This window comes from Salmo salar, chromosome ssa06 (assembly GCF_905237065.1).
Source record: "Salmo salar chromosome ssa06, Ssal_v3.1, whole genome shotgun sequence".
Lineage (NCBI taxonomy): Eukaryota > Metazoa > Chordata > Actinopteri > Salmoniformes > Salmonidae > Salmo > Salmo salar.
The window spans coordinates 36,768,991-36,781,295 of NC_059447.1; the positions used below are offsets into that span (position 1 = coordinate 36,768,991).

Consider the following 12,305-nt stretch of genomic DNA (forward strand, 5'->3'; position numbering starts at 1 on the left):
TATACAATGTGAGCAAATGAGGTGAGATAAGGGAGGTAAAGGCAAAAAAGGCCATGGTGGCAAAGTAAATAAAGTATAGCAAGTAAAACACTGGAATGGTAGATTTGTAGTGGAAGAAAGTGCAAAGTAGAAATATAAATAATGGGGTGCAAAGGAGCAAAATAAATAAATAAATACAGTAGGGGAAGAGGTAGTTGTTTGGGCTATATTATAGATGGGCTATGTACAGGTGCAGTAATCTGTGAGCTGCTCTGACAGCTGGTGCTTAAAGCTAGTGAGGGAGATAAGTGTTTCCAGTTTCAGTGATTTTTGCAGTTCGTTCCAGTCGTTGGCAGCAGAGAACTGGAAGGAGAGGCGGCCGAAGGAGGAATTGGCTTTGGGGGTGACCAGTGAGATATACCTGCTGGAGCGCATACTACAGGTGGGTGCTGCTATGGTGACCAGCGAGCGGAGATAAGGGGGGACTTTACCTAGCAGAGACTTGTAGATGACCTGGAGCCAGTGGGTTTGGCAACGAGTATGTAGCGAGGGCCATCCAACGAGAGCGTACAGGTCCCAGTGGTGGGTAGTATATGGGGCTTTGGTGACAAAACGGATGGCACTGTGATAGACTGCATCCAATTTATTGAGTAGGGTGTTGGAGTTTAGTATCATGTCTTTATGTTTGCCAACCAGACAGAGGATACATTGGTATCTGGGACAGTAACAATGACAATAAAAAAAGATAGAATACTATTGTCACCTGAGAACAGAGGAAAATAATACTCATGTTGCACAACTTCAGAGAAGGACCTGATCAACAGCTTCTGCTCTGAAACATCAGGTAGGAAAATCCACAGGTTGATTTCAAACAGAGAGCTAATGGCTAGTTTCTGAAACATCAGGTAGGAAAATCCACAGGTTGATTTCAAACAGAGAGCTAATGGCTAGTTTCTGAAACATCAGGTAGGAAAATCCACAGGTTGATTTCAAACAGAGCGCTAATGGCTAGTTTCTGAAACATCAGGTAGGAAAATCCACAGGTTGATTTCAAACAGAGCGCTAATGGCTAGTTTCTGAAACATCAGGTAGGAAAATCCACAGGTTGATTTCAAACAGAGAGCTAATGGCTAGTTTGTCCTCAGTGATTTTCAGGCAAAATCTCACGTGTCTCACCAGCTCTCTACAATTTCTTCCTAAAGCTACCACTTTTATCTCTATCTGCTATTTCTCTCTCTCTCTCTCCATTCCTCCCTCACTCTCCTGTGCCCTTTCCTGTTCTCACCCTCTCCCCAGCTCTCAGCTCTCCTGATGGTGCCCGGTTACAGTCAGGTATCTGGGAGAAGAAAGGCTCTTTTCTGCTGTTGTGGATCTCCAGTTACACTGGGATCCCAGGGGATGGGGCTGGGGTGAGGTGGGTCCTCCAGTCGCCTCTGTCTAGGACTAGGACTGGTTTGACCACTCCGCTCCGCTCCCCCGTTGGCCGGGCTGAGGCTACGCTGCCTGGCCCGGTCATGGCCCCGCTGTGGGCGTGTTACCATTTTGTGTGGTACGGCATTTAAATTTCCTATTGGGAATCTCTTCTATGTATCGCTGTTGACACTGACCCAGAGGGGTGATTACGCATGAATGGATAGTCCTCCACGCCCCATACATATAGACACACAGCACCAAAAAGCTGAGGAACACAAAGCATGAACACACTACACAATCTCTGGAAAGCAAACACTAACCCAGTGACGTGACGCCATTAAAGTTGGGAGATGAATGAATACGCTAGGACCAAGTTCAAGGGTTTAACCATGTACAATAATACAGTAATGACCAGTAGAAGGTAGAAGCATAGGCTAGCTGGTAGCAGAGTTATGTGAAGACACTGAGAAGTCTTTTGCTCCAGAAAGTCTAACCAGTTTGAAAACAGAAGAGAGCTCATCTCACAAAGAACAGTTTGAGGAGCTATTAACACAATTATACATTTACCCAGCGCTTTCCCTGCTTTAGGTAATGATTTGAGAACTATATTGTCGCTTGTTGTTTACCGGCTGCCACTTTTATACCTTTATGCGGTGTCTGTGACTGATCTTTTACAGTGGCCATGTTTTCAGACAGGTCAGAACTGGGATGTAAGTAATGAAATGAGGTGGCAGTGTGGAAAGTTCCAAGCAAGCAGCAACTATAGTATAGACTACTCTAGTGGAATCAGTGGTCCATCCCTAGAAACTCTACTGAGCATTGGAATGATGATTGGTGACGTCAAATAGCCTTTAGCCCAACTGTAGCATGAAGGTGAGGGTCTTGTCACCAACCAAGTCCTACAAACGACTGTAGTGGAGGGAAGCTGCCTGTCAGCCAATCTCATCAGACAAAAGTAAAAACCAAAGGAACCAAGCATTATTGTTCCATCCAATTCTCAGCTCTGGTCCAACTTCAAACCCTAATGTATTATAGGCTTTGGTTTTCCCAATGGTAAAAACCCTAACGCCCCCCGCGCCATCATCACACTGTATTTATCCTAACTACTGCGATTGTTTCCCACGTACCCCCTCGCCTACTGGAAAAACAAAGACCCCTAATCACTGTGAACGCCGGTGAGAGCTCACACAGAAAATGTCCAAATCAGGCGGGAAAGTAAAAACAGCAGCCCCTGGCTCTCTCATGATAACAATCATGTTGCTCTCTCTCTGAAGGACTGGAAGCACGACCTCACCGATGTAAAAACCGTGGGAAACTCTCAGAATCAATTCTGCTGGTTACGAAACAATCCATCGAATTGCGTATAAAGAACACCTTAGTCATGCTATGACCAGTTTAATAGTGTAATTTATGTTTCACAAAGCTCTTCATCTTCAACAGGTGTAACTGCAAGTGAACGGTGTGCCACAAGCCAAACAAGTCCAGGCTGGAACACTCCATTCAACCTGTCTCGTGTGTATCCATGCATTGTTCATTATACACATTACACCCCAGGTGGTGGTTTGACTGCAGATTGAAACATTTCATTAAACGTGTAAAATGTTCACCATTGTATCGATAACCACCCAGCACTTGGCTGAGTTCCAGTCCATTGTGAGCGTGGTGCAGCTCCAGTAGTTTGCAATGCAATGATTTACTAACCAACGCTAAATAACACAAGTTCTGCATACTGATACAAATGACTAAACTATGCCTACTTGAACCGTTTCTACACCATAACTCCTCAACTAATCCTGACAGCCTACTCATAGGCCTGGGCCTGTACTGTTTTCAGACTTCCTCCTCATCATGTCACCATTTGGAACAATGCAGGCCTGCAGTGAATTCGTACATGTGTGATCCATAAAACATGATGTTGCACTTACATGCATTGCGAGGGTGAGTCTATGCACGTTCCTCCATTGTCACAAGGTCTGTATTTATCCAGGCAGCGGAATCCTGTGGAGAGGAAGGAGAGATGAAGGGAGTCCTGCCCATGGTGATCAGGCCCTTTTCTCAGGGCAGGTTTGAAATATGAATTTAATCCAAACATTTTATAGAGCATCCTATATAATTTGTGGGAGGAGAAGTGGGCATTTCAAAAAAATATATATATAATCAAGTTACACTTTTCTGCCATTCAGAATCAATCATTCCAACATACCGGTAAGCCATGTGCTGGATTTCAAACATGTTGCTCTTGGCTAGACAGTTCCATTTTCCCACTCGTTAAAATGACACTTTATGGACACACCCGCTTACATGGGTACGTTATGTTGACTTTCTTGGCAAGAGCTGATAGCGTTATCTGCGACTGAATGCAGATGCATGCTGAGATCGGTGTAGACAGGGAAACGAGATAGGATTCCATTTCTTTTACATAGATTCAAAATCGTTTTAGTAATAATAGGTTTGATATGGTAATTATTGACTATATGGGATAAGTATAAGAATATCTGCCAACCCGTTTCGTTATAGGCATAGCCTATAAGCCAATGAATGGTTTCCATAATTTGTTTAATTACAGTGTAATGTAGCCGACTCAAGTTGATTAATGTTCAGGGTTATTGCAAGATAATTCATTAATTCAGAGTTCAGCTTCCCTGTATACAACCAATCAAATGTTGCTACCATAAACTACCATTTTACTGGATGTCAACAAAATAGACCCATGAGTTACTTTCTCAACAGTAGGCCTATCAAAAGATTGTCGCGAACAAACAGATCTGGAACTCACAACCCTATCAAACATCCATCCAAACGGTTTGTCAGCCATGTGTGGGAGTTTGTTACACAGCATAAACAGATACATGACCTTTTTTAAATCATGTTATTATATTCTAGCACTCATCCCATCCCCCACAGCAACACAGTTCAATTGTTAAAAGCTCTTTGTTCAGATAAGGAGGGGGTAAAGTTGTCTCATCACCCCCTTCACTCACAAAAAAGTCTCACCATATACCCCCACGAACGAAGATAATAGACTTGAATGAAATAGGGAAAATATTTATCCACTACAAGACATAAATATCGAATTCCGTTGTTAAGTGAGTAAACCGTGCTTCTAGCCTACAACTTGTGGACGAATGCCCGAAGTAACTTTCTTTAAACTGTTCCATTCCGCGTTCAGTTGTTGCGGCTTGCACCGCGCTGCCAGCGGCGCTCCACACCACCGCTTGTCATTATGTTCTCACCGTGGCGATCAGCCTCGCAAAATTACCCACAGAGACGCATACCAATCCCACCATCCCGCCCGCAGAGACAAGCGGATTCTTTGCTGTTATCGGGTGCAATCTGTAAACAAAAATCTCACCCATACAATAGAAGATACAACATTTGTATCAACCTCCACAAAACACCTCCCAACTTCATTCCATTGAATACATTGGGCTTTGTCACTCAACACTGCTAGAAGATAGAATAACTTCAGGGGGCAAATATTCCAGGATAGAATCCTCCCTGTTCACTACCAGTCTACAAAGAACATTATGCAAATAAAAAGTTTCGTAGCCTATTACTGTAGGCTATACAAAAACGAATGCTTGTTATCTAGTTATTAACCCGTTATGAGAGCCTTCGTAGGTGTTATATTAACCTGTCAGAAATCGAACTTTGAACGCCACTAACAACCAACCAAGTTTTTGTAAATGAAACGCTTAAAACAAATCTTTGTAGCCTAGACTAGAGATCAGCTAGCATGTTGGCTTCAATCTGATGCCATTTAAATTGCGCAGCGCACAGGTGACAAAATGTAACCTTAACAATTTGTGAAAAACGGAAAAAGCTAGAATTTGTCCAGACTTGTCTGCTAGCCAAATTTAGAAAGCTCACATACACATTGATTGTAATTTATGTGACTGTCAAATAAATTAATTGTCCTTACCTTCGCAATTATGGACCAAGAATAAAATTGCTAAAAATATCCAAACTTTATAATTCCCCCCCATCTCGGTGGAAATTTGTCCCAACTTCTCTTTGAAGTGTTAACTTAGCAGTAATACATCCTTTGAGTTCACCGAGAGATAAAAGTTCCAAGAGGCAGTGTCTGGGATCTTCAAAAAGTTCATTAATCAACTAAAAGTAAAAACGGCGTATAAATCGTACAGGTCCTATCCCGGATCAGCGTTGGCAGCTCGGACACTGCTGCTGTGCGTCTCCTCCTGCAACTTTTGAAAAACGATTTTTTTCTTCTCAGCTTGAAGTCTGCGCTGGGAAACAACTTGGTATCACTCCGCCCTCCTTTCCTCCCCTTTCCGCTCGCAGTAACGGGTTACACTCCGCTCAAGACAAATAGTCCGCAAGCCACCCCTCAATGGACAGGGTAAGGTGTTTTTTTGTATGTCATTAGCAACATTTAGGGAGAGACCAGTCTTGTTGTCTTTCAAGAGTATGACATATAACGGTACCATTGAGGTATCTTATCTCTCATTTGAAAATCATTTCAAAGAAACAGTAAATTATCAAATTAATATGACAGCACGTTAAGCCATATATGTAGACAGTCAGTTTATACTGGCACTTCATATAGAGTTTTATCAGCATTGTAATCGATCTGCAATAGCCAATCTAGAGTAGACTTACCATAAAACATCTTTGCCATTACTACTTGATATGATCTGTTGTTATTAACTTGATAATAACAGATAACACTCTTTGTAGAATAACAACATGTTTACAGTAGAGTGTGATGGACTATTGTTTTCCTGACAATGCGCCTCTTGTTATCCTGACAGGAGTGTGTCTGGGTGCTACTTGTTTGTTTGTTTGTGTGTTTACACTTGAAGCTTTGCAGATAAGACTGTGAATCATGTTTACATGATGGAAATGAGAGCAGACATCCCTGTTACCACCCTTTATACCACTACTGTCAGGACTACAGGCCTCTCTTTCTCTCAGCCTGCCTCTCCAGTGTCCACAGCCCTATGTCAGTGGACTCATTTTCTACAGCCGATGTATAGTGCCTCGGTTGTTCTGTGTGCTCAGAGCGGAGCCGGTCGCTTACAGAGACAATAAGCGTGATTTGAATGAGAAAAGGAGTCCGGCATTATGACACAGTTTCTCTCCGCGGGGGACTGAGGTGAAGGGGGGTAGTAGCACACTGACATTCTGCTCCTGGCCTGGAATAAATGAACAAGGTCTAGATAGGGGGTGTGAATGTAGCTCGTTTGGAGTGGAGTTCGTTTCAGCCAGTAACGTCACTCTATAGGGGTAATTGAAAAGAGCTTGTTAGGGCCCACCAGACACCTGCCTCTTTTGGCACCGGCCCTCTAAAACTTGTGTTCTGCTGTAACCATCCCAGTCAATAGCCGGATTCAGCAGCGTATACAATGGTTGATGATGTACACATGGTGGGTGGATGAGTTCATTTCTTCACCAGCACCACCAAATCATTTTGATGTTCTCACACTGATATAGCCACTGGATGCAAACTCACTCTCGACCAAGACTCTCTGACTATGTGTGAGTGTCTCCATATGTTAACGAAAGACAGATGTAGAGAAGAAGAGAGGTTGCGAGTGTGTGTGATCGGGTGAGTTTGTGTATCTCACCTGGCTGGCTACAGTTTTGTCTTGCAGCCGCAGGGCTTGTGGTATAACCTCTCCATATGGTTCATGGCAGGCTCCCATCTGTGTTGAGAGTCCTTTCCAGCTGGAGGACTTCCCAGAGAGGGTTTTCTCCCTGTGTGCTGTAAGACAGAGAGTCTGTTAGGGGAGTCTATAATCACCCAGGAACTCCATGTCTGACTGTGACCGCCTTATTATCCCTCATCCTTCCCTGATGACTTTCACAATAGAGGTCAAAATGGGCAGTTGACCAATCCCAGCTGCAACCTTGTCATACGCTCATATATCTCAGTAGAAATTGCTGTTGGAGATGTTATATTTGGGGGTAATGGACCACTGAGAGGGGCATTCCCCAGCACCACAAAGTCGTTTGGGGACACTTTTGTTTGTGTGTGTGTTCTGGTATTTCCGATTTATGCACGGCACTGGCCCGGCACGCCCTGCACCTATATCTCTGTCATATCACTGAGTGAAAAAGTGTGTCAGTGTGTGTGTGTGTGTTTCCCTGTGCTTACAGCTAGCAGGCTGTTTGGCTCTGTTCCATAGAGGTTGTTCTACTCTGACAGTGCTTTGACAACAGAGGTGTTACCGATCAGTCACATCACTAAATGTGACAGGGTAATTGTGGCACAGGATTGGAAACCTGTAAACTCTCACTATAATTTTTTTTACTGCAGTAAATGACAGTGTAATAATACAGTGGAACAATTTACAATATTCTTGTAACACTGTACTTACTGTAAAACAATAATTACACTGTTATAACAACACTGTAGTTCAGTGTTACGGTGTGTAAGTGTATAAGGTAATCCAATAAGCATCACAGACACAGGCGTGCCAGTGTAGAGCCTTGACACTATTTGATGTGTAAAAAATATTGGCCTATTAAAGCTGCACTATGTAACTTTTTGGGTGACCTGACCAAATTTACATAGAAAAGTGTGTTGTAGATCTGTCATTCTTATTGAAAGCAAGTGTTAGAAACAGTAGGTCTGTTCTATGTGCGCTATTTCTATGCTTCCCGTTCTTAAGTTTCGCTTTTGCGTCTTTTACTTTCGGTTTTGTACACCAGCTTCAAACAGTTGAAAATACAATATTTTTGGTTATGGAAGAGATATTTCACAGCAGTTTAGATGGTACAATGATTCTCTACACTATACTTGCTTGTTTTGTCACATGAACTGAAATTAGGTGAACTATTAGAATTTTAGCAACCAGGAAATGGTGGAGCGATATCTGCATATTGCATCTTTAAGGATAATGGACCACAGCCCAGTTAGTTGGATTTTGGAGCACACAGTGGGACCAGAGTGGGACAGCAGACAGAGTAGCGTGATCAAAAGCATAGTTATTTACAGTGTTGTAGGTCTACAGTGCAAAAGTGATGTTGAGGATATTTACAAATGTACAGTCCAGGAACATAAAAAAAATGGTTGTAGTAGTAGGTTTTCAGTTGAAAAAAAAAGACAGGTTAAAGAATCCAAAGAAGGATAGGCCTAGTTACTGTAACAACCAAACACTGTAACAACAGCACGTTGTCTATACACCACCAACATCAGGTGAAAAAGCGCATATGGCTTAAATAGCATGAAAGCGAAAATGATCATAGTATGACCTAACGACAGGTGGATCCATTCATGATTTTTTAAAATAAATAAACACCTCAACGAGATTCAATAAACATGTATTTTACATCAATACACACAGTGGTAATTGGAAATAGTATTAGCCATTTAAATTAGCACAAAATGTAATATTATGTCACTGACAATTCAGAATGGATTATACCAAACTATGTGCGTGCACTACACAGGTAAAGTAGTGCATGAGAAGGGCATGCACGCTCTCTAGAACTCCCAACATGAAGACAGATATTGGCAGGAACGGGTGGGGAAATGGCGGCGAGTAGTGTGGTCAAAATGGAAGAAATGGAGAGAAGGTTGGAGAAGCAACAGCTGTGCTGGAATGTGAACAATATGCATGACTGTTCTGATGACATGGAGCGGGAGCATGAGGGTCAAGGATCTGAATGGTCTGTAGTGGAAAGACATAGTAAGAAGAGAGATCATGTGAACACCCTCGTCCTAGCCGATGTGAGTAAAACCTTTAAACAGGTCAACAGACGGATTACCAGGACGGGTACTCGAGCATGCGCTGACCAGCTGGCAAGTGTCTTCACTGACATTTTCAACCTGTCCCTGACCGACTCTGTAATATCTACATGTTTCAAGCAGACTACCGTAGTCCCTGTACCCAAGAACACCAAGGTAACCTGCCTAAATGACTACCGACCCATAGCCCTCACGTCTGTAGCCATGAAGTGCTTTGAAAGGCTGGTCATGGCTCACATTAACACCATTATCCCAGAAACCCTAGACCCACTCCAATTTGAATACTGCCCCAACAGATCCACAGATGATGCAATCTCTATTGCGCTCAACACTGCCCTTTCACACCTGGACAAAAGGAACACCAATGTGAGAATGCTATTCATTAACTGCAGCTCAGCGTTCAACATCATAGTGCACTCAAAGCTCATCACTAAGCTAAGGACCCTGGGACTGAACATCTCCTTCTGCAACCGGATCCTGGACTTCCTGACGACCGCCCCCAGGTGTTTAGGTTAGGCAACAACACATCTGCTACACTGATCCTCAACATTGGGGCCCCTCAGGGGTGCGTGCTTAGTCCCCTCCTGTACTCCCTGTTCACCCATGTCTGCATGGCCAAGCACGACTAAAACTCCATCATTAAGTTTGCCGACGACACAACGGTGGTAGGCCTGATTACCGACAACGATGAGACAGCCTATAGGGAGGAGGTCAGAGACCTGGAAGGATGGTGCCAAGACAACAACCTCTCTCTCAATGTAATCAAGACAAAGGAGATGATCAGGGACTACAGGAAAAGGAGGACCAAGCACGCCCTCATTCTCATCGACGGGGCTGTAGTGGAGCAGGTTGAGAGCTTCAAGTTCCTTGGTGTCCACATCACCAACAAACTATCATGGTCCAAACACACCAAGACAACGCCTATTCCCCCCCCAGGAATAGATGTTACTGTTGAAATGGTTGTTGACGTGCTGAACAATCCTAAGGGTGGAATGTTTCAGCATGATATAGATCAAGTTTAATGGGGTAGGGGGTTGGGGAGTTTTTTTGGGGGGAGGGGGTGGTAGAAGTTAGTAGGGAATAGGGATTTATTTGTTATTTTCTGTTATTTTTCATGGTAGTACAGAATTGGGTAGATCATGACTGATCGTACATTCCAGCACAGTAGGTGGCGACAGCATGCACTTAAACATTTGTTTCCGGACCGCCATGATGTAATTGAAGAATAAGACTTCCCAACGTGATTTTCAAGCAAACAGGTGAGTTGCGGTAGAAATGTTACTCTCTAAACAGTGCTTTTTAGGCAAAATAAGCAACATAATGACTTGGCCTAAGCTTGACTGTAAAGAAACACTAACACATACCAATGTGAGCGTTCATTTGAAAATGATAGGCCAAAATAGGCAACTGTAATCACGTGACAGTGCAAGATACAAATAGGTCTAGGGCCTACTCTGAATAAGCGCTATTACGCGAGCCCGTATCGTCACAGAGATGAAAAAAATATTGGCTAATATTTCCTATTCATTGAGTCAGTTGCCAGGTATTGTGATATGTGATATGTTTTGCTGTTAGAAGGAATCTTAAATCCCCCATGGGCCATGTAGTGTTGAGTTGGCCGTGACTGGTTGAGGTTGGGTTTGACCTGCCCCAGCATCTTTGCGTTCGAGATGTTGACGATGAGTATGACGTGTCTCCTCTCCTCTTCTTTATCTTCTTTTGAGTTTAACGGCAGTTGGCATTCAATATGTTTCATCACCACCCCCAGCTGGACCATAATATAAATCCATTATACTTTGTGATACAAAGAGGAAAAAGGGAGAAAAAATGAACACTCTTCCAACTCATTAAATACCCACCAACCCACTTTGACCCTATCTGCTCCTGCACCATGCCAACGGTCTGTAACTCTTCTGAAGTCAGATGTTGTATACCCAAATACTTCTCTGCAGCTGCCACCACAACATATATGTTCTGTGATTTACATTTAATTTCTGCGGTACAGTTGATAACCATTGCTATGAACTCTAAGAAGCCAACTTTACTGAAGCATATATCACTCGTTGGCCTATCCGTGTGCTGGCACAGATCTACTACTCACTACTCAGACTCTAGCCACCTCAACCTGCCTCTCTCGCATCGGACACTTCTGATCCCTAGCGACACATACAACTTTACCGAAACTACACAATCCTCTATATCATGCCCTCCTGCACACTTCCCACATCTTGGAATCTCCCTCCTACACACTGCTGCAACATGACCATAAATGTTGTACCTGAAACAGAGCAGTGGATTCGCCACAAAAGCTTAAACAGGATAACTGATATATCCTAACGTGACTTTGTTGGTTAAAGACTCAGGCTCAAAACTCGGAAGGGCTGACAGTGACTCCTCTGTTTCACCACGCTCCCCACCAGGTCTGTGTCGCACCAAACGGCGGGCTTCACAAACACCAGGAATCTTCAACTTCGATTGCTCCAACTCCACGCTTAACGCTTCCCCAGAAATCACTCCTTTCAATGGTGCCCTGTTCTGAAGAGCAAAGCACGAAACAGATCTTGACCCAAGTTGCGTGACACGGAGCGCCTGCTCCCTCTGGTCAGAAGAAACATAAACAAAAAGAAAAAGTCCACTTCAGGTTACCTTCACGGATTCTACTGCACCCAACTCCTTTCCCACCCATCCTGAAACCACAAATGGATCTGCCAAATGGCAAGGGTCCACTTTCTCCAAAAATGTCACTCCTGTTGAACTAGATTATTTTGTATTTTGTCCAACGATGTCAAGCTCTTCACCACACCTTCCACCTCACTTAACTCTCCCTCATTCACTTCAATTTCTCCTCTAGAACTCAGTCTGGCTCATGGCTCACTCTGTTTGACACCAATCATCTTCAACACCCCATCTCCATTTTTATCTCCATCTTCATCTTCATCAGATTCAAATCCAACTTCTGCTTTCCTCATTCTCTTCAACCGCCTCTTCTTCTTTTTCCCTTCCTTTCCTCCTCAGAAATCCACCTTTCTGTGACCCTGTCCCAATATTCCTCTTCTCCCGACTTTGCTTGCAGCCCGGTGGCAGTTTCACATACATAAACATGCGTGTGGGTGCGCACACGCACACAAAAACGCAAACAGAGAGAGGGAACTTAATGTTTGTTTGTGTGAGGGGCAGAGAGTGTGAGAAAGGAAAAGGC

General features: G+C 43.5%; 1 protein-coding gene across 1 annotated transcript in view; it reads right to left on the reverse strand.

Moving 5' to 3' along the window:
- Positions 1-5,619, reverse strand: part of LOC106607201 (neurogenic locus notch homolog protein 2) — a 51,296-nt gene extending 45,677 nt beyond the window's left edge. The window contains exons 1-2 of the mRNA XM_045720475.1: positions 5,315-5,619; positions 3,318-3,390 (exon numbers count right to left, since the gene is read on the reverse strand). Coding sequence (XP_045576431.1) covers positions 3,318-3,390; positions 5,315-5,378 — 137 coding nt within the window. The 5' untranslated portion in view covers positions 5,379-5,619. The remainder of the gene's footprint in view (positions 1-3,317; positions 3,391-5,314) is intronic.
- Between the last annotated feature and the right edge of the window lie 6,686 nt (positions 5,620-12,305).